The sequence below is a fragment of the Arvicanthis niloticus genome, chromosome 20 (genome assembly GCF_011762505.2).
Source record: "Arvicanthis niloticus isolate mArvNil1 chromosome 20, mArvNil1.pat.X, whole genome shotgun sequence".
NCBI classification, from domain to species: Eukaryota; Metazoa; Chordata; class Mammalia; order Rodentia; family Muridae; genus Arvicanthis; species Arvicanthis niloticus.
Genome location: NC_047677.1, coordinates 41147452 through 41170071, shown reverse-complemented (window position 1 = coordinate 41170071; position 22620 = coordinate 41147452). Strand labels below are relative to the sequence as shown.

Here is a 22620-nt window from a genome sequence, read left to right as displayed (position 1 = left end):
CACCCTGACATCTTGGGTGCCTTGCTATTTAGAAAAACAACAACGACAATCTTTCTACTGTGAGCTAGCAACTCCTGGTGTATAAACACATCTCTGTTAGGCACAACAGAGGAGCAACTCAAAGCCTGCTTCTTCATTCAATTCTCTCCAAGCCAAGGATCTGCCCTCCAAAGCACACAGGGCAAAGCACTTGATCGGTAGAGACAACCTCCTCTATCATGGTCCAAACCTCTCCAAGTTAAACTCTGTTCTTGCTCATGCTTACCTACCCTGCTCCTCCTCCTCCTCCTCTTCTTCTTCATCTTCCTCCTCCTCCTCTTCCTTCTCTTCTTCTTCCTCCTCCTCCTCTTCCTTTTCCTCCTCCTCCTTCTCTTCTTCTTCCTCATCCTCCTCTTCCTCCTTTTCCTCCTCCTCCTTCTCTTCCTCATCCTCATCCTCCTCTTCCTCCTTTTCCTCCTCCTCCTTCTCTTCCTCCTCCTCTTCCTCCTTTTCCTCCTCCTTCTCTTCCTTTCTCATCCTCCTCTTCCTCCTCTTCCTCCTCCTCCTCCTCAATCTCCTTGAAGATTTCTCTCTCCTTAGAAGTATCCTGCTCATCCCCCACACAGCCCTGCGCAGAAGCACAGGATGTTTCCTAACTCGAATCGTGAGCAACACTGTCTCCTCTCATTCCATGTCCGCAGCCTGCCGTACCTGATGAAACAAATCTACATATAGATTTACCCTTACTCCTTACCTCATGTTTGCAGGAAGCAACCAGTTGCTGTCTTCCAAGAGAATTGGCTAGGACAATAGACACAGCTCCAGGCCTGTGGTCTGACAGCTCCTATTGCATGCTATATGGATGTGGTCATGCTCTGCCTCACCTTAATCACCCCAATGATGACTCCAAAAGGGGGACACTGATGACGGCAACACTGAACCAGACCATCTCAAGGACTTAGGCAACTCCAGGCTGGCTAGCCCCGTCCCCTGGTATCAGGTTTCCCTCTCCCTTCATCAGGACTCCCTTCAACAGGTAGGCATCTCAGAACTGAACAACTACACCAAGCAGAGAGGGGTCCCTCAAGGATGTTGCTCAGTTTTCTGGCTCCAACAATTTGGACCTAGATAGAGGTCCTACTCAGAACTCAGGGGATAGCACAGAAACCAGCTTGGGGTAGCTACCTGCACTTGCCTGAGCCACTTCCTCTCTCAAACTTGCCAAGTGTCATAACACCCTGGGTCATTGTGTCTGGATTCCCAGTCTCAACCCTATTGATTCGTTGAAGGTTCAATCCTTTTATTGTAAAGCTGGCTCTGGAGCTCTGTATGTGCACATGCTGTGGGGTCGGAATTGGTGTGAAGTCACAGTAACCTTGACACTCTGGTCAATGTCCCAGAAGAACAGGCTTCCTGGGTCCCAAGAACAAAGCCCCATCATCTCTTAGTGGCCCCTTCCCTATGTTGCTGCGGCTTCCGTTAACTCCTGCTCCACAGAGCTTATCCGTGGGCCCAGCACATGCGCAGTCCTACAGGCCAAACAGACTCGACACCATCCGCGGACATAGTCCAAAGTCCCCAACTTTGACCGCAGGGCCGTGTTTCCATTCTGATAGGCTCTGCTGGTTCCACGACCATACTGCCTCCACCTCTGCATTTGGGGACAGCCAAATTGGAAGAGGACTTACTGGCCCTTTCAAGGGGGGAACTGAGGTTTTCAAGGATGCTGTGCTAAGAAGCAGTCGCAGAATTCAGCCTGGGCAGCGGCTGAGCCCCAGGTTCTGCTCATAAACACCTACCCACAGCTCTTGCAAGCCAGCAGAGACCAAGACACCTCACCACGCCCTCAAAGAGCCAGAGGTAAGGCAAACAAATAAATAAGCTTTTAATAAGGCAACAGGTGCCCGGTGGCTGTGCGTAGCCCGGGCTGCTGGATGCCCTGGGCAAGCGCGGACATAAAGGAGGCCTCTCCCCACTGTAGCTGGGCAGACAGCTTTCCATGCGGGAGGACGCGGTGGCCCCCGGGTTTGGAACAAACACGTTTATTGCCGGAAGGGTGAAGCGAGCGGCTCACCAGGCAAAGAGTGGTTTACTGTCCTCCTTGGAGAGTTCACACAGGCAATTCAGCAGTAGCAGGGAGTCACCCAGGAACTTGGGCGGCACAATGTCAATGACGAGCTTGCGCAGCGCAGCTGGGCTGCTGTGCAGTGGGTTGGCCCGCAAGTCTGGACGCTGCTTCAGGATGCCGTAGGTATTGATGAGAAACTCACTAAACACCGGGTGCACCTCGCGGCTGTAGCCCAGCTTCTCCAGCCGTGCCGTCAGAGTCAGATAGCGATGCGTCAGTTCACGCAGCTTCTTCTCATCCACGGAGCCGTCTAGGGACTTGATAGACGTCTAAGGGACACAGAGCAGATGAAAAGAGGCACCGGGTCAGAAAAGACTCTGACCCAGTGGAGGTAGGTGGGAAAAGCAGGCTTGGAGGCTTAGGGGAAAACTGGACCCCCTTGGCCCCTTCAGCACTTCAGAAGGATGAGCCTTTGTCTCTTGTGGGGGAGGGGAAGGTTACACTTGGACCCAAGGAGAGTCAGGTGTCTGCAAGGATTTGCCAATACCAGGATATGCCTGTCCCAAGTACCAGGCGTGAGCTGGGGCAATAAAGCTTACCTGCTTAATTTTCTCAGGGATGTTGGACACTGTGAAACCGTAGAGGCGAGTCACCCCTGGGAACACATAGGCCAGGATACGCCGGTCAAGCTGGAACGCGATCTCACCAACGATGCGGCCATCCTTCTCAGCACCGGCAAAACTCTGGATCTCTAGGTAAGACCGGTATCATCCTGACCATTTCAAGGTACCAAGGTACCTTTGCCCCCACCCCCAACCCCCATTGCCAGAGTATAGGAAAATCTTTTTTTTTAAACTGAGGTATTTGGAGCCGTAGAGGGGGACCATCCTTCTCTGTTTGCTCTCAGCATGTTCCCCTGGGACCTGAGCACACAGCTCCCTCTCTGTCTGAGAAGCCAAAAGCCATGTGAACCTGCAGAAGACAGTTGGACCCCTGGGAAGGATGATACCCAAGTCTATCCAGAGAGAGTGGGGCTCTCCCCTGGTGTTCCCACATGCTGCTCTGCCACCCCACTAACTCAGCCTTCTCTATGGACAGCGGGGGACATCACAGCCTGGCTCTGGAATGAGCCAGACTCGTCCAGTCTACAACACTGCCACCAAAGACAGGCCAATGTCTGAAAGTTCAGTATCAACTCTATCTGCCCACATCTATGGAGAGGATGACAGACTGACAGACGATGCTCTTCTTCTTCAACTTATCAGGACTACCCTGAATCCCCCTAAAAACAGGCCCCAAATAACCCCTCTCCATATAACAGCTTCTGGTGTCATAGAAATCACTATTAAACAATGTAGTACATATGCGAATTCTTTCAAAACCTTGTGCTCTTTAGAAAAAGAACCTCGTCTGAATTTAAAAGACCTGTCATTCATGTGGAAAACACTGCTATATCTACAGGGACCCGCTGACCACTCACACTCGGATGAATGTAACCGAACAGTCCCTCTCAGTTCAATTCCCACATTACAGAGCACAGGACAGCAACACAGGTGACTTAGCCTAGGGAACCCCTCATCTCACATCCCACACCCCACATCCTACACCACACATGCTGCACCCCATATGCCACACCCGACACCCCACACCCCACACCCCACATCCCACATCCCACACCCCACACCCCACACCCCACATGTTACACCCCACATCCCACATCCCACATGTTACACCCCACATCCCACATCATGTTACACCCCACATCCCACATCACATCCCACATCCCACATCCCACATCCCACATCCCACATCCCACACCCCACACCCCACACCCCACACCCCACACCCCACACCCCACATCCCACACCCCACACCCCACATCCCACACCCCACATCCCACATCCCACACCCCACACCCCACACCCCACACCCCACACCCCACACCCCACACCCCACACCCCACACCCCACATCCCACACCCCACATCCCTCACCCCACACCCCACATCCCACACCCCACACCCCACACCCCACACCCCACACCCCACACCCCACACCCCACACCCCACACCCCACACCCCACATCCCACACCCCACATCCCACACCCCACATCCCACACCCCACATCCCACACCCCACACCCCACACCCCACACCCCACATCCCACACCCCACACCCCACACCCCACATCCCACACCCCACACCCCACATCCCACACCCCACATCCCACATCCCACATCCCACACCCCACACCCCACACCCCACACCCCACACCCCACACCCCACATCCCACACCCCACATCCCACATCCCACATCCCACACCCCACACCCCACATCCCACACCCCACATCCCACACCCCACATCCCACACCCCACACCCCACACCCCACATCCCACATCCCACACCCCACACCCCACATCCCACACCCCACACCCCACACCCCACATCCCACATCCCACACCCCACACCCCACACCCCACACCCCACACCCCACATCCCACACCCCACATCCCACACCCCACAACCCACATCCCACAACCCACACCCCACATCCCACATCCCACACTCCACATCCCACACCCCACATCCCACACCCCACATCCCACATCCCACACCCCACATCCCACACCCCACATCCCACACCCCACATCCCACATCCCACACCCCACATCCCACACCCCACAACCCACATCCTACACCCCACATCCCACACCCCAAACCCCACACCCCACATCCCACACCCCACACCCCATACCCCACACCCATCCCACACCCCACACCCCACACCCCACACCCCACACCCCACACCCCACACCCCACACCCCACACCCCACACCCCACACCCAACACCCCACATGCTGCTCTCATTTAGAGGCATCATTCCTCACCTGCATACTTCCATCCTGACAGAAGACATAGGACAGTATGCTAATACCTAGGAAAGACCTGAGACTCAGACCCCTGACAGGATGTCAGTTTGGGGAGGTCCTGTGGGTCTGACCCAAAGGCTTCAACAGTGTATGAATAGTGCCCACATGGCTCAGGAAGTCCAGGCCCTGTGTGCATTATGGCAGCTCAGCATCCATATTCAAGACACTGATAGCTGCATAGAGGTGTGAACCCTGGACCCCCATCCCTGCTGGTAGTGCCTTGTGACCTTGAGATTTTGGGTGGTGATGCAGAATGATTTGTTATCCTCCTCACCATCATGGGGACACGCCCAAGGGCTAGCTCTGCCTATATGACCTTGGTCAAGCAGTTGTCCATCAAGTATCAAGCCCTGAGCCAGGGTCTGTGATATACACTGACCAGGACATTACTGTGCTGAAAAGCATGCATAACTGTGAGTAGCAGTAAGTGAGACAACCAGGAAGAAGCTTGGATAGACAGGAAAAACAGGAACCCCAACTTGGGCTCACAGAATAGGGAATGGAGCAGACGAGAAGCCAGGCCATTGTTCTATATAATTGGGCATTTGGAAGTAGCATCAGCTAATACTTCCCTTGCAGCACCAGCCTTTCTCAAGTGTGCTTTCAGAAGCACTGACAATGCCGGTCAGTGCAGAGAGGTTGAGGACACATCTCCTGCCTTCCTGCAGAGTCCCAGGTGGCAGAAAAGACTTTGGGTTCTTGGTACCTGCAGAACTATACTCTCCCCAGCAGCTTCTGAGGGAAAACAACCAGTAGGCATAGACCAGTATAGAGAGTAAAGTTTGCTATTCTCTGTGACCTTGGCTCAGCTACTTGGAAGAAGAGATCTCTCTCTCTCTCAAAGAGAGTAACCGTCTTGACAGGTAATGTCCTTCCCAGCATAGGAAACTAGCAAGCAGCCAGGCCAACAGCCCTCAGATGTGGAAACTTGTTTCATTTCTTAACATTGGAACAGTCGGTTCGTCTGCGTGAGAATCCTTTGAGGGACCCTCGGAATCCAGTACAGCTGAGGCTGGGGTCACCTGATTGCCCAGCCAATTGAAAAGCCCTTACCAGACTGCAACTCACATACTATAAAAGCCCTCCCTCTCGATTCTCATAGAATCACGCAGCTGATTCTATGGTCACTATTATACACAGAGAACCATACAGCCATCACCACTATCTCTTTCTGGAAGTTTCCAAGACCTCCCAAAGCAAGCAAATGATGTCCTATTCCCAATCACTTTTCAATCTCCAGCCCCTGCAACTACCACTCTCATGGATTTATCAAAGATGGACATGTTACATAGGTGGGCACCCTTTTACGTCTGACATCATCCAGTTAGCATAACCTTTTCAGGGTCCTCCTTGCATGCCAGCCCTTCCTCATCTCTATTGACGTTTGAAAAATACCCCAGCGTATAAACAAGCACAAGCAACATTTTATTCATCGGCTTGTCAGTTGATGGGTGTTTGTGTTGCTTGTCTCTTTGAACTATTATGAGTGAAGCTGTGGCGGATGCCTGTGTCAAAGGTTCTGTGTGAACAGATGTTTCCGTTCCCTAGGATTTCTGGGTTGTAACTTTATGATCTTTTGAGGGATATGCCAGACTCTCTACCTCAGTCAGCCGCCTATCTTGCGTTCCCATCTGTGCTCAAAGAAGATCCCTTTTTCTCCTGTTTTACAGCCGATGGAGCTGGGACACGGAACCCCCTTGTGGTTCTCCTTACATTGTTAGTGATGCATATTGGCCGATCTGCCCAAGCCCTCTGCACATCTTTTAAAGACAGTCTTGCAGTGCAACCCAAGCTGGTCTAATACTAGAGACTTTTGTCTCCATCACCTAAGCCAACGGTTCTCAACCTGTAGGTCAAAGACCCCTTTGTGGTTAAACAAACCTTCCACAGGGGTCGCATATGAGAGGTCCTGCATATCAAGATATTCATACTGCGATTCATAACATTAGGAAAGTTCCAGTTATGAAGTAACAACAAAAATAATTATATGGTTGGGGGGGTCACCACAAACTGAGGGGCTATATTAAAGGGTCGTGGCCTTAAGGAGATTGAAAACCATTTTTCTAAATGATGGCAGTCCCGGGGTACACTACCACCCCTGGAGGCTTGTCCATTTTTAATTGGATTGTTTGGTTCTTTACTATTGAACGGGTTCTTCACTGTTGAACGCAAGGAGGTTTTGTTGTGTTTTAATCAGTTTATTTGTTTTTTTCAGACAGGGTCATATTCTATAGCCCAGGCTGGCCTAGGAATCACTATATAGCCCAGGCTGGCCTAGGAATCACTGTATAGCCCAGGCTGACTTGGAACTCAAGATGATCTTCCTGCCACAACTTCCTGTGACCTGAGATTATAAAACTGAGCCACCATATCCGGCAAGAGTCCTCATAAACTCTGGAAATATTCTTATACCAATACATGATTTACAAATATTTCCTACAGTGACTTTTCTGGTTTTGATGTTCCTTCAAGCCCAGGAGATTTTTCATTGGGCAAAGGAGTTTGGTGACTCTATCTTTGGTGGTTGCATACGTTTTGGGTATCATACGTAAAAACCCATTGCCAAGGCAATGAAGACTGAACCCTGTGCCTTTAAGTTTTATGGGTTTGAGGATTCTTAGATTTGTCAGGCATTTTCATATGCTTAGTTGATTTTTACATATAACATGAGGTATGGCCCGATTTCACTCTTTTTATGTACACCCCCATGTGCTCAGGAGTGTCCTTCCTCCACCAAATTGTCTTAGCAACATTGTAAGATCAGACTTCGAATGCATGAGCTTGCTGCTGGGCTCTTTTCCACTGATATGTCTGTCTATCCTACAATGAGCCTTATGACGGGTCTCGATTGCTGTAGCTTTATAGTAAATTTAGGATTGGAAAGTGTGAGTCCTTTGTTCACTTTTTAAAAGCTGTTTTTAACCTGTCTTAGGTCCTGTCTATTTCAATGTAAACATAAGGTTCTGCTTACTAGCTAGAATAAATAAACTAGCTAGAATTGATAAGAGTTGCGATGATCTGTTGGTTATTATTAATACTGACTGTTAAGCAATATTAAGTCTTCTAATCTATAAATACAATTAATTGTCTTGGCTAGTGAAAGTTTTATGCCTTTCGATGTGCTTCTTTCTTAGTCATTTTGCAAAGTTGTGGGTATTAAACGCCTGGGAATTGAGAACCAAGCTGGAAGCTGCCCTGATTGCTAGCAGTTTTTCTAGGGATAGAAAGTGCTATGCAAATCGCTAGGGGAGAAACCACCCCTCTTACCCAGCAGTGGAAACACTTTAATACTGACCTGCTAAGCAGGATGTGCCCATGATACCATAGTGGCATAATTTTTATAGGAGTAACCAACCACTTTCTAATTGGATCTGAGACTGGCTCCACAAGTAGGACGAGGACCGGCTTTTGATAAGATGCTGAGGTCGTGCCCTGAGGAAGAGCCATCTTTTCAAGTGTTGGTGCTGGAGTAACTTCTACATGCAAACCTCATACCACAGACAAAACCCCAAACTCTTGTCCCTAGTCAGAGAGCTAAATCCAAAACCTAAAGCTATAAAACTTCTAAAAGATGAAGGAGCATCTATAACCTTGGGCTTAACAGAGACTTCCTAAAGTAGACACAAAAGGCACAAACGACAAAAGAAAACTATCAGGAAATTCTACTTGACTATGTTCAAGTTTCACCCTGCCTGCAGCCAAACAGTAAACAGTGGAAAATGCTCAGACTGGGAAATAATACTTAGGGAACATAAACCCATAAAGGACTTAGATGTGGAACCACATGGAGAGATTTTTTTTTTTCAGCTAAATATTGAGAATGGGCTAGCATTTCCAGTTTTCCTTTTCAAAGGGCCAGAACAGACCTAATTCTGGACCCAGGCCTACCCTGGCGCCCCTCCCCACTCTTCCCCACTGGAGAAGCTAATCACAGCCAAGTCTCTGAAACATGGTTTTCCCACCCAGGGCCACCTGTGTGTACCATACCATTGAGGTAATAGGTCCTCCTGCTCCTATCCCCAGTGGGCAGGTTACTCTCCGAGAAGCACACCTTCTTAGGTCGTGAGATTTCCCTGGGCTCAAGCAGGGTTTTGTCAGCCAGGGAGTCCTGCAAGGGACTCAGGAGTGGGGTCAGCTTCCTGTCGGCAATTCGTGCATGTAGTTCTGGAGGGCTGAGGAAGGACTTGAAAGGCATCTGAGAGGTAGTTGCACAGCCTGGGGAGGCGTCGTCCTCACTGGAGAGTGGGGCGTGTGAGCATAGCAGGTCCTCCAGAGAGGATGTCTGTAGCTGGGGGGGGGTGTCAGAGACACTGGCAAACCTTCCAAAATCTGGACCTGGGGTGGAGAAGAAAAGAACAGTAAGTCAGACTGGAGACACTCATAGAGACACATCTGGAAGCATGGAGTTTGTGGATGCAAATTATCAGAGCTGTGCCCCTCCCCCTCCTCCCTGGCATTTCACCTGGAGATAGAGGGAGCCCCTCCCTGCTTCACAAACTCAACAGTAAGCATGTGGGCCTTGGTGTGCTCACAACCACACTCACTAGAGTGATGTCTACGTGATTTCCAAATTTGTCACAAACAGCACCCTTCTATACGTTCTTCTGCAAACGTAAAAAAAATTTTTTTCAGATTTACCCATATCCAGCCACCCGTGAATGACCTGGTTCCTCTGTTCGATGGCCCATGCACTTTCCACCTCATTTCAACATAAAAGTAAAGCTGTGACTGGGGTGGTGGCTCAGGTCCAACGGCCGTAGGACATTTGCTTAAAAATCATACCTTCAAATGTACATAGGCAGGGGCCACTGCTCTGCCCCAAAAGTGTTTTATAAGAAAAAAAAAAAAAATAACAACTTGCCAGCAAGATGCTACACTTCCCTGTCTGTCCTTGAGGACCCGCCTATCCATTATTTACCCTTCAAAGCACCAAAGAGCCTTATGTGTACAGCTGTACACCAGCTAGAAACGTTAATGACATTTTCTTGGAACCGGTGTCCAATGGCTCAGTAAGAAGCAGAGAACCAAAGTGGGCCCATAAACCAAAACCTAAAAATTCTTAAGAAAAGGGAATCTCTTCAACAAATAGTTCTGGGAAAAATGGCACCTCACATGTAAAAGTGCAAGACTAGAGATTGAGCAGACGCACTCTGCAACATAATGCAGTATCCTTCTGCATAAATACACAAAGAGTAAAGAATGTGTAGTTCCCGAGTTAAAGGCAACTATTAGAAAGCTGAAAACACTGAATGCATGTCCCATGTGATGTTTGAGTTGGGACGTGCTCTTGGGATTTTCGAGTCAACATTGTACTACCCGGCCAAATGCTTTACTCTTTGTGTGTGTATACAGAAGGTTACTGCATTATGTTGTTTGATGCATTTGAACTGTAATACAGGAGCTTAGTTGTACTATACAAAACAATGAAACGTGCATGGAACATGCATTTAGTGTTTTCAACTTTCTAATAGTTGCCGTGTTTATAAGATCACCACAACACATCATGTTACAAACGTCACACGTTCACTGCAGAATGTCACACGTGACCCAGTTGTGTGAGCACAGCCCCTCCAACAAACATTGCCTTCTCAGCAGCGTCGGCAGCAACTCTGTCTCCATCCCCCACTCCAGCTCCCTATGAGAACCCCCTATATAACCAAGCTCCCTCTTCAAGGCTGCCCTTGAGACTCAGTGATGGAGATGTGAAGGGCCCCTCTGGTAGGCTTTGCACCTACCAGACTCCAATAAGCTACAAAACACATTCTCGGTGCTGACTGGGATCAGAGGACAGAGGCCGACAACACTGAGTGACCATGACACCAAATGCAGGTTCTCAAAGTCTCCCTTACAAGCTTCTAGCTAACCTCAAAGACACCCCACAGGAGTGGGCTACAGCCTGGCCAAATCCAGTTTACCATTGCGCTGTTTGTCCCCTTAAGGACTTGGTGAGTTGGAACGTCTCTCTAGCCTCCCATTCTGGTCAGGTGATATGAACGGCAATCACGCCCTTCAGGAAACTGAACGCACTGGGTCAGCTAGAGTTCTCGGACATCAGAGATTGGGAGAGGGGCTCTGGCCACATTCCAGTCAAAGCCCCAGGTCACATCCACCAACCACATCCTGAATCGCACTATTGCAGAGACTCGTCACCAGCCCACGCTTGTTTCTCCCCCAACACCCATGCCCACTTTCTAAAAAAAAAAAAAAAAAAAAAAAAAAAAGCTACTGTTTGAGCCGAAACTATTTAGTAATCAGGTGGTGGCACCGTAAGCTTTGCCACCTACTGACACCCAAGAGTTGATATCAGGATCTCCCTCTGGGGTGGGTGTTGCACCCCTCTCCTGAAGCCAGGTTCAACCAAGTGACTCTTTCAACTGATGGCAAATGAATGTTGGCTTAGGTCAGTCAGTAGATACACCTGCACCTCTGCAAGACAAGACTGTACGGGACAAACTGCTACAAAGCAGAGGCAGAAACACAGAGATGGGGATGAAACCTCCCAGCCAAACCCAACAAAACAGAAATGACCTCAGCAGGCCTGGAGCCATGTGATCACAGCCTGCCTGGTTTAAGCCAGATGACGGTGCTTACCACCCGGCATATCCACCAGCCTATCTAAACCCTACAACCCTACGAGGGTAGAGCTGCCCTGGCCTGGCTAACCCTGCACCTCACCTCCATTCCCTGGGGAACAGGTCTCAGGGTAGCTAGGGACCTTAGGATAGAGCAGGTCCCGGCACCCTCGACTACAGCTCTCCTGGCAACTCTCCCTGAGCAGTCTCTTCAGCATCTGATTTTCCTTCAGGAGGCGCACCTGCTTCTTCAGGTCTGCGTTCTCACTCATGAGCCTGTTCATCAGCTCACTACCCTCCGCCATGGTGTCAAGTGCTCACATGTGGGCCTGTGGCCCCATGGAGGTGGAAATAACAGAGCCCGAAGACCCCCACAGAAACAGCCTCAGGCCACGGAGTTCCACGCTGCCTGGCCTTCCACAGCCTTGTGATGTCGTTACCCTTAAAGAGGCAGCACCACAAAGCCAACATCCTTCTTCCTCGTCGGCTCCTCTGCTCCCAGACATCTCTAGTCCAACCTGGGCCTGGTGACACACAGAGAAGCCAGATCCGTACAAGTATGTAGGCATGCGCCTCAAACCACAGAGGGATTGGGTGTTCATAACATTGACTCGTCTCTGGACTGTGAAGAAAGGAGGGTGGCCTTCTAGAAGGCAGCCTAGCTAGACAGGGAGGACAGACCTTTCTAGCACCTTCCAGAAGCAGCCAGAACAGGGCATGGGAGGGCCATGCTGTCCATAGCATGTGAAGCCCACAGGCCACAGCGGCGACTTGGCTGTCATCTCAATGACTATGTCATCTCAATGTCTCTTCTCACGACATGTACCTATGAGGTTAATCTCTCATTACCTGGCTCCACAGGACCGCAGGCCAATGGGGCTCCCAGAACCTACAGAGGATATGAGATGCTGTTTTTGAGTAAGGAAAAGGCCATGAGAACAGAAGAGGTGACCAGCCTAGGGCAGCACCCCACAATTGCCCCACAGTCCCAAGGAGATTCTAGAGGAACCCTGACAGAGCTAAAAATGGAGGCCACTTACTGGTCATGTCACACTTCCCTCATAAAAAGACTTCAGGCAGCACGTTTGTGTCCACCGCACACACTGAGCCCACATTGGAAACCAGACTCCATGTAAAACACTGGTTTAAGCAGGGATGAGGCCCTATGAACCAGTGACCATGAGACTGGTGGTGCTACAGTAATCAGATAACGTAGCATCTGGGAACTCACCGGGGAACCTGCTTTTCCCACTGTACAAAGTGAATGAGCTGTATCTCTGAGTCAGGTCTTCCTGTACTGGCTGCTCAGAGACACCAAGGGTTGCTGCCTGGTCCTCCTTGATGAGAAAGGATGCAACCGGAAAACCCCAACCCAACTTCTACCCGGTCCTCTTCTGCCAATGTCTGGGGCTCTCTGTCAATATCTGGGACACTCTGTGCAGACATTGGCATGGTCCCTGAGTAAAATTTTTTATATTCAGTCCAGGCAGCCATATTAGTATAATTTTTCAAATGCAGCAAGCTCGGATTGTGTGGAGAAAAGAGATTCTAAACACCAGAGGCTGGGTCAATTGGCCTCTCTCCTCAAACAAGGGCAATGGGAACCTGAGTGAGAGCCGCCAAGAGCTTTCAGTAGCCTCCAAAGACAGTGAGTAGGGCACATAAAAGCACTGGTCAGAAGTCAGTCAGGGGCTGAAGAGATGGCTCAGTGGTTAAGAGCACTGACTGCTCTTCCAGAGGTCCTGAGTTCAATTCCCAGCAACCACATGGTGGCTCACAACCATCTGTAATGGGATTCGATGCCCTCTTGACTGGTGTGTCTGAGGACAGCTACAGTGTGCTCATATGCATAAAATAAATAAATCTGAGAGAGAGACACACAGAGAGAGAAAAGCCAAAAACCAAAACAAACAAACAAACAAAAAGAAGTCAGTCAGCTATTCTCCGTTCCCAGTTTCTGGGATCAAGTTGCTTCAATGGCTTCCCCCTCCACTAGCTAGTGTGTGTGTGTGTGATTTTTTTTCCAGACAAGATTTCTTTCTGTGTACCCCTGGCTGTCCTAGAACTCACACTGTAAACCAGCTGGCCTCCGAACACAGAGATTTCCTGCCTCTGCCTCTGAGTTCTGGGATTAATGGCATGTAGAACCATCACCTGGTCCCCTAACCACACTGAAAGACCACCTCTTTCCCAGGGGGGGAAAAAAAGGCCATCCAGCCACCAGCCTGTCAACATTCTGTTTACTTATTTATCACGATGCACTATCCTTTTCATTTGTCACCGGACTCAATTTGTTATTACTCTTAAGTTTAATTTCACATTTGTGACAGATGTGATCTGAAGCACCTTTTCTTATGTCTTTAAACTTTATTAATTTATTTATTATAAATGTATTTGCCTGGGTGTTTTGCCTGCATTCATATCTGTGCACCTGGTGCATTGCCAGGAAAGGGTGTTAGGTTCCCCCCAGAACTGTAGTTACAGACAGTCATGAGATACCATTTGGGTGCTGGGAATCCAACCCACGTCCTCTGGGGGAGCTCTTAACCATTGAGCCATCTTTCCAGCCCCTGAAAGCCTTTGGTGCCTTTTTGTTTGCTCGTGTGTGTTTGTGTGTGGGTACACACCCATGTCATAGTGCACACGTGACCATCAGAGGACAACTCTCCGGAGTCAGCTCTCTCTTCGTATCTTGTGGGTTCTGGGGGTCAAATTTAGATCATCAGGACAGCAGCAGCCGTCTTTACCCAGGGAGGCATCTCAGAGGCCTCTCAATAGCATCTTGACCTGATTTTTACACCATCATGTTACAAATGAGTTGCCAACTGTCCCGACTCAGTGCTAAGTTATTTAAATTATTAATTAAGTTATTTTTCTGCAATGTTAGATGGAAATTACCAGGAAAGCCATAGATCTTGATGTCTTCTGGGGATGTTTTAAACTTATAATTAAATCTTTAAAATGAAATAAAACATGAAAAATAGTATTTAGATAGGATTTCATTATGTAGCCCAGGCTACCCTGGAACTCTTCCTCTTGCCGAAGCGATTCAAAGCTAGTTACACATACCTGCTCTGTGAGACAATTGTCTTCTAGAGTCTTACAACCAGTCAAGGAAGCTGTCGGATATCTGTCCTCAGGAGCCTAATTTAAGGTACCCAGCAGGTCTCGAATCTCCCACAAATAGATCAAGCCAAAGAGGAAAAACAAAAACAGTATGGGAGAGCATGGTTGGCAGGGGTTTTAATGGGGCGCAGCAAGCGGAAGAACTGGGAGCTAGGCAACCGGAAATGGAACAGGCATGGAGGGCAGTGTGCCGGCAAGGTTGAGCAGCAGCTGGAGAAAGCAAGGTAGACAGAGACTTGCCGTCTCTGGGATCTGTGGTGATAGGCCCCTTGGATCTCAATCTTCCTAATGCTGCGACCCTTGAATACATTCCTCATGTTGTGGTGACCCCCCAACCATAAAATTATTTCATTGTGACTTCCTAACTGTGGTCTTGCTACGGTTGTGAATCGTAATGTAAATACCCGATATGCAGTATATCTGACCCACAGGTTGAGCCCCGCTGGGATGGGCGGGCAGGTGTTTTATTGTTTATGATCCAAATCGTTTCCTTTGTTTTTACTTAGCAGACTAGAGTCGGGTTGATCTTTCCAGCGCCCTACCCCTTGGATTCGTTCAGCTTCTTTAACCTTAAATTTAGATGTCATTTTCATTTTCCTTCAGCTGGAATTTCTCCTGGGCCTTCAGCATCGCTTTCTTTTAAAGCCTTTATTTTTTAATACGTTTCACATTTACACGATTAGGAGGTAGCGATCACCTTCACACCCCTTGCTCCCACGCACTCGTACACTCTCCCCACCATCAGAGCCCTGCACCCGAGGGTCCGATTGTTGAACGTGACGTGTCCCTATCGCCCGGTGGGTACTATGCGTGCCGCTTCCCTCTGGGAGCTGCGTGTTCTGCATGTTTTGGACAAATGTATAATGGTGGCATCTACCCACTACCGTGTCCTATACAGAGTAGTTTCTGTGGCCTTGAGGAGCCTGTGCACTTTATCCTTTACCCTGCCAGAACTGGATTCATGCAGTGTGCAACCTGATGTTCATATAAAGCCCTCTCTCTCTCTCTCTCTCTCTCTCTCTCTCTCTCTCTCTCTCTCTCTCTCTCTCTGTGTGTGTGTGTGTGTGTGTGTGTGTGTGTGTGTGTGTGTGTACTCATGTACCTGTGGAAATCAGAGAATAACTTTTGGAAGTTGGTTCTTACTTTCCATTTTGAGAAAGAGGCTCTCTGTCTCTGTCTGTCTGTCTGTCTGTCTGTCTGTCTGTCTGTCTCTCTCTCTCTGTGTCTCTCTCTCTCTCTCTCTCTCTCTCTCTCTCTCTCTCTCTCTCTCTCTCTCTCTCTCTCTCTGCTACTGAGCTGCAAATTCCAGCTAGCTGGCCCCAGCTTCAGGGTGAATCTCCTGCCTCTACCTCCCATTTTGCTGTTAAGGGTGCTAGAATTACAGGTGGATGCTTTGGCATCTGGCTTTTTACCTGGGTTCTGGGGATAAAACTCACATGTTAGGCCTGTGTTTCTAGTAATTTTACCCTCTGAACCATCTCCCTAGCCCCCATATCTTAAAAATAGAGGGTTTTTTTTTTTTTTGTTTTGTTTTGTTTTGTTTTGTTTTTTTTTTGACAAAACTGAGACAAATTAGCCGAGCAGTGGTGGCGCATGCCTTTAATCCCAGCACTTGGGAGGCAGAGACAGGCGGATTTCTGAGTTCAAGGCCAGCCTGGTCTACAGAGTGAGTTCCAAGACAGCCAGGGTTATACAGAGAAATCCTGTCTCCAAAAACAAAAACAAAAAAAAAAAAGAAAAAGAAAACTGAGACAAATTTATAAACTTATAAGTATCCTTTAAAAAAAAAAAAAAGCAGAAACAGTATGTTGTGAACAAATAGAAATTAAAGCCAAACAACTAGACACTGGTCTTTTTAGGTACTGGCATTGGCTAGAACACGTGATCAGGCAGATCCAAATCAAAGGCCTGGGGGGGCAGGGGGTGGAGACTACAAATGGAACAACGATTGGCCACATCACCAAAGCTCACCTTCCCGGAGTCATAATCTAGAAACCCCTATAGAGGGCTCACAGAGCCAGAACCGCCAACCAGAGAGCCTGCACAGGACTCACGTAGATCCTCTGCACATGTTATCGTTGTGTAACTTGGTCTCCTTGTCAGGCTCTTGACAGCGGGAGCAGGAGCTGCCTCTGACTCTGTTGCCTGCCTTTGGAACCCTTTTCTTCTACTGGGTTGCCTTGTCTAGTCTTGCTTATAAGGAGAGCTGTATTGTAACTTGTTATTTCAGAGCTGGTGGAGATCCATGGGAGGCCTGCACTTTTCTGAGGAGGGGAGGGGGAGGGGACGGGGGAAGGACTGGGAGTACAGGAGGAAGGGAAAACGGCAGTCAGGTTGTAAAATAAATATATAAATAAATACCCCTAATACAAGTAATGTCTTGCCTTCATCTTGCATAATCATTATTTAGCTAGAAGGGTGCTGTCTAACTCCCAAGTTTGGGGGTTTTCCAAATCCCTTCATTTCTCATTGAACTCCATTATGGCCACAGAATATACTTTTTTGTTCCTAAAGAGTCTCACGCCTAGGATGATGAATGATGCAGAAGAACCTGAATGTGTTAAGTCTCCATGGTTTCAGATAAAGCATTCACAAATGAGCTTGTGACAATGCCAATGAGTTTGTCGGTTGCTACTAGAACCTGCTGTTCTTTTTTTTTTTTTTTTTTTTTTTTGGTTGGTTGGTACTTTTCTTTTGTTTTGTTTTGTTTTGTTTTCGAGACAGGGTTTCTCTGTGTAGCCCTGGCTGTCCTGGAACTCATTCTGTAGACCAGGGTGGCCTCGAACTCAGAAATCCACCTGCTTCTGCCTCCTACATGCTGGGATTAACGGCTGCGTGTGCCACCACCGCCCGGCTAGAACCTGCTGTTCTTAACAGGCTGTCCTAGTTTGTTTATTCCACACAGTATTACCTCTGACCAAGGAACCCTACAGCCGGAGTGTGACAAGAACCATATAGGGTTGCTTGCTGGCTTGCAGGCTTCCGTGCCTGCTCTCTATTAGGTAACTTTGACAAAATAAACATGACTTGGCATTTTTAAAGGTCGCCAGCAGGGCCACCACATCTTTACCACATCTTCACCGCTCCTTATTTCTGCCAGGCCAGTTTGCATTTAGGAGAATGTACGTGCCCATTTCATACCTTTGCATTGGGTTTTATAATTTTAATTGATGTATGGACACACAGAGACAAAAAAAAGCATACAAAAAAGGAAGATTTGAATCCAAGCAGTGCCAGTTTATTTATGTCATTGCTACCTAATGTGCAGTGTTCAAATGTAAAGAAACCCAACTTTGAAAGTGTGACATAGCTCATTCAGAATGACTTCTGCCTCAGAACATGAGATAATTTACTGTTACTTTTTTATTAAGGCAATTTTTAATAATTTTTTAACCATTTTATCTAATGTGCATTGGTGTGCAGATGTCAGATCCCCTGGAACTGGAGTTAGACGGTTGTGAGCCACCATGTTGGGTGCTAGGAATTGAACTCAGGTCCTCTGGAAGAGCAATCAGTGCTCTAACCACTGAGCCATCTCTCCAGCCCCGAAAGCAATTTAAAAAAAAAAAAAAAAAAAAAAAAAAAAAGGCAATGTTGTTTTCCAAAACTGTGTACTTGTCTGGTTGGCTGTGTTTTTCTTTTGTGCTGGGACAGGTTGCCTGCCTCCTTATTGTCCACCCAGTCCTCCTACCTCGGGAGCTAGGACTAAGCGGTTATTTCTTTTGAGGATTTTTTTAGTTCTTAAATTTTAGTTCTTAAATTTTATTGCTTGTCTTTGATGATAGGTGTCATCGGCATTTCATAGTCTCAGACAGCCTTGCTGCTCTGAGAAGTGTAGATCCCAGTGAAGAAGATTAGAGTCCTAAGAGAAATGTGGTCTTGCTCTTGTTTCCTTTTTAAGAAGCTTTGGTATGGTTGGGTCTACACATCCTAGAACACGCTGCTTTGTGTTCTGAACACCTCCCCATCCGTGTACCTGCTAGCATATTTACCATTCCGGGTCTCTCACCTCTTGATATTTCTTGCATTAGTTGACAAATAGTTGACAGTTCAGTCAGGAGGGGAGGGGGAAGTCTGCTGTTAGAGATGTCTGAACTGAGTACCATACACATCTGGGTCAGATTTGGGAAATATAACCCCGATACATAAAACAAGAGTCAGTTAAATATCACATAGTAAGCCGGGCGGTGGTGGTGCAGGCCTTTAATCCCAGCACTTGGGAGGCAGAGGCAGGTGGATTTCTGAGTTCGAGGCCAGCCTGGTCTACAGAGTGAGTTCCAGGACAGCCAGGACTACACAGAGAAACCCTGTCTTGAAAAACAAAAACAAACAAACAAACAAAAATCACATAGTAGACGATCATTACATTATTAAAAAATTGATTTATAAGGACCTTTTGTACAGATTTTTAAAAAAATATTTTGATGTACACGATTGAGAGCTAATTCTCAGCTCCACAGGTACTGCAGACTTGCCAGGTGACTTTCTACCAGGTCAGGATGACTGTAGTTTCCTTCCTAGGACTTACTGGTAAACGCCAAAAAGCTGTTTTGGAACTGTACATTTGATCACACTGTTAGCTTTTTCTGTTCTATTTCTTCTGAAAACCATTGAATAAAAACATCTGAATCTTTAGAAAAACAGTAATTTATACTACAGCTAGTAGTAATATCTATATAAAATACAGAGATAAAATAAAGTTAAAATAAAAATAAATCAACTTGAAAGTCATGTGTCTCCTAAAGGCATGTGCATGCCTTTAATCCCAGCACTTGGGAGAAAGAGACAGGTGAACCTCTGTGAGTTGGAAGCTAGCCTGGTCTACATAGTAAGTTCCAGGATGGCCAGAGCTATACAGTAAGACCCTGTCTCAAACCAATTAATTAGTTAACTAATTAAAAATAATCAAGTTGATTAACTATATATCACCATACAGTTGTATTTGTTAAAACAGAAAATGAGAAAACAGCATCCAGCAAAAATTTATTTAAAAAAAAGAAAAGAAAAACATCTTACTAAATTTAATCCTACTTAGCAATAAGTCATATCTTAGAAGAAAAAATACTTTGTCAGAGAGCCATAGCCATCAAGGCCTCCAGCAGGGGATGGTAACACACTTCTGTAATCCCAGCACTCAGGAGGTAGAGGCAGGAGGACTACCCTCGAGCTTGAGGCTATCCTGGACTACATAGTATCCTTGGGCTTGAGGCTATCCTGGACTATATGGTGAGGATCATGTCATATAGTAAGTACTACAGAGAAAAACTGCTTCGCGGGGGGTGGGGGGATAATGTCAACATTTCTTACTAAAGAATCCCTCAAAGCAGAGTGTTGAGGTTCACGTCACAGATAACAGAGGAAATCTGCTACGACTCTATCATAGGAGAAGCCATCAGCACATTCCAAATTATCCCTGACAAGCTAAAACTTTCATGTCAAGAATCCTTAAGAACTTCTTCTGGACAGTTATCTGGTGAGTGTCCCCCACCAACTCCCCATGGTGCCCAGAGAACTCCCTAAACTGGGGCTGGTAATCCAGCACATCCTGAGAACTCTGCAGCATGACCCGCTACAGCCTAAAGCAGGTTTCACCAGCTGTCTGTTTGTTAAGGGGACTGGTCCTGCAAATGTACAGTGATCTGGTACAGTGATTCCCAGCAGAGACTAGAAGTCAGTGCTGTTCACAGCACAGGCCATGATCTAAGGCAGGAAAGCCCAGTGAGTCACAACACAAGGTGCTGATGGTGGGAGCCAGGCAGGAGGCAGACAGCACAAAGCCTCAGGGAACCTGCACCATGACAAAGGGCTGCCCTAGAGGGTCCTGCCCAGGGAGAAGAGGATCTGACACAGCTCTCTGCTTGTCCAAGGGAAGATGATGGGCCAAGGAGAGGTTGGAGCTACCAGTGTAGAAAGCACCAGGGGTGTGGAACATGAAAGGGGAATCCAGCTGATCCCTGCTCACCATGGCCAGGGAGAAAAGGAGCAACTTCAAGGAGACACATGGGTTCTACCATGAACTCTGCCTGCATGCTGGCCAGACACACAGTTAGAATTAGAAACTTAGAGCTCACACCCAAGGATTGCCTCAGAAATCTGGTCCTCACTTGGACTCAAAGCACAGTCAGCATAAGGGCTGATAATGGTCTTTGGGTGTCATGGGCATTTTCCTGGCTGGCTCGGTGGGCTAACTGGTGAGCTAATGTGACCAGCTGTCCTCACTCCAGTGCTGTCCCCTGGCAGGAACTGCTACAACCGCTATCTACCCTAATGGCTTCCCATCTGTGCTTTTCTATCTCAGCAAGAAGAATGAGAAGCCTGGACATCAGGATGCTGGAATCCCAGAAACCAGTGAGATGTGTATAAGCTTATAATCTAGGGCAGAATTGGATGCTACGTCTGGCTCCTTGCCACACAGACTCAGGATACTCCAGGATGAAATGTCTCGGGAAGAGGAGTTGTTTTGTTTTTAGTATTTTATTTTCAAGATTTGTTTTATGTGGATAGGTGTTATGAGTGTATATATGTCTATGTACCATGTGTGCAGTGCCCACAGCAGCCAGAAGACGACACTGGGTCCCTGAGAACTGGAGTTACGTGTTGTTAGCCACCAGGTGGGTGCTGGGAATCAAATCCAGGTCCTCTGAAAGAGCAGCCGATGTTCGTTACAACTGGGCCGTCAGCCCAGTGTCTGTTTATTAAGGGAGTCTGTGGTCATTCAAATGACTTTCAGTAGCATTTTTAGTACAAAGCGAGTTTGTATTTCCTTTCTGGAAAACTGGTATTTCATACAGTGATGAAGTCATGAGTGGTACGTTTCTGGGGACAACAGACACTGCTCAGGGCACAGTGAGCAAAGGACCTGCCTCACTAGTCACTGAGCCTTTCTCTAAGCGTACCTGCACCATAGGCTTGCTCTAACTCCCCCAGCACAGCAAACACAAGTCTGTTCGAGGGCCCATTCCACACTCGACAGGGGAGGAAGTGAAGAAGCCAGCTGCTCCCTCACAGGGAATTCACTGATCATGAAAGCTGTCTAGCCTGGCTCCCTCAAGGAGGATACCCAGGAGCTTCGGAGTACACTGTGCCTCTCTGGATCTCAAGGTTCACCTTCTTCCTTTCTTGCTGAAGCTAGTCCCAGAACCACGCACACACTGACAAGCATCTAAAGACACCAACCCTGACCCTATCCCCAGTCTCGTGTCTATAGAAATGGAGAACAAGGCCTAGGTGGAGCTAAGAAGGCTCTTATCACCTAGCCAAGAAACCGGGCTCCCCTGGACCTGGACGGTAATGATGCTGGCCAGGTGCAGCACTGGCACACACCTGTTCAAATGTGGCCGGTGAGGGTATTGTCAGGATACAGGTTGGAGAAGCGGCCCAGGGTCCAGATGGGGAAGATATTTCTGTAACTTGTGTAGCTGATGGCACAGGACTTGTTGAAGACCCCAGAGATGTTCTCCTGGAAAGACATGGAAAAATGGGGAGTAAGGAGCTTGTCCCTGAATGGTGGTCCTAACTACTGAACTTCCCAGCCCTAGGGCAAGTCTGCTTGGGGAAAGCCGATGAAGCAAAGACAGGCAAGCAAAGACAGGGAAGCACAGGCTGGCAACAATACTGCTCTACTTTGGTCCCAGCTCAGAGACAGCTTGAAGTAAACATTCTTCCTTGGACTAGTAGTCTCTAGCAATCCCTATAACCACAGGGACACATGGAAACCCATCTGCACATCTTCTTAGTGAGGAGCCACACACAAAAAGCACATGGAGAGCTGAGTTCATGCAGGAAATGTCAACTCTCCAGTCCTTCCCCAGCCAGTTCCCTTCACAGACAGCAAAATGTGCTCAACACATCTCAGCTCTACAGGCAGGACAAGCCTCTGCTTGGCAGTGTCCATATCCCAGGTCTCCGAAGCCCCCTCAGAGGAACATGGGCATAGGAAAGCAT

General features: G+C 48.0%; 2 protein-coding genes across 8 annotated transcripts in view; both read right to left on the bottom strand.

The window, feature by feature from the left end:
- Positions 1-1840: 1840 nt before the first annotated feature.
- Spatc1l (spermatogenesis and centriole associated 1 like) lies at positions 1841-11960 on the bottom strand. The gene is made up of 4 exons (XM_034524153.2): positions 11654-11960; positions 8966-9313; positions 2647-2798; positions 1841-2376 (listed from the first exon to the last, which is right to left on the bottom strand). Exons 1-4 carry the CDS (start codon positions 11853-11855, stop codon positions 2050-2052), a joined length of 1029 nt encoding a protein of 342 aa, XP_034380044.1. The 5' UTR covers positions 11856-11960; the 3' UTR covers positions 1841-2049.
- Positions 9292-22620, bottom strand: part of Lss (lanosterol synthase) — a 37006-nt gene continuing 23677 nt past the window's right edge. For 2 of the 7 annotated variants that reach the window (XM_076916727.1, XM_076916729.1), the window contains exon 22: positions 21335-22135. In XM_076916727.1, the coding sequence (XP_076772842.1) occupies positions 22004-22135 (132 nt within the window). In that variant the 3' untranslated portion in view covers positions 21335-22003. The other 5 variants (XM_034524152.2, XM_034524150.2, XM_076916728.1 and 2 more) reach the window with 5 other exon arrangements.

What these genes read in the sequence shown, in the direction of transcription:
- Spatc1l (XM_034524153.2), bottom strand. Translation starts at nt 11,855, where the DNA reads ATGGCGGAGGGTAGTGAGCTGATGAACAGGCTCATGAGTGAGAACGCA. An exon ending in CTGTTCCCCAGGGAATGGAG is followed by an intron (nt 9,314 to 11,653) that starts GTGAGGTGCAGG and finishes TCTCCACCCCAG; the next exon opens with GTCCAGATTTTGGAAGGTTT. An exon ending in TCCCTGAGAAAATTAAGCAG is followed by an intron (nt 2,377 to 2,646) that starts GTAAGCTTTATT and finishes TGTGTCCCTTAG; the next exon opens with ACGTCTATCAAGTCCCTAGA.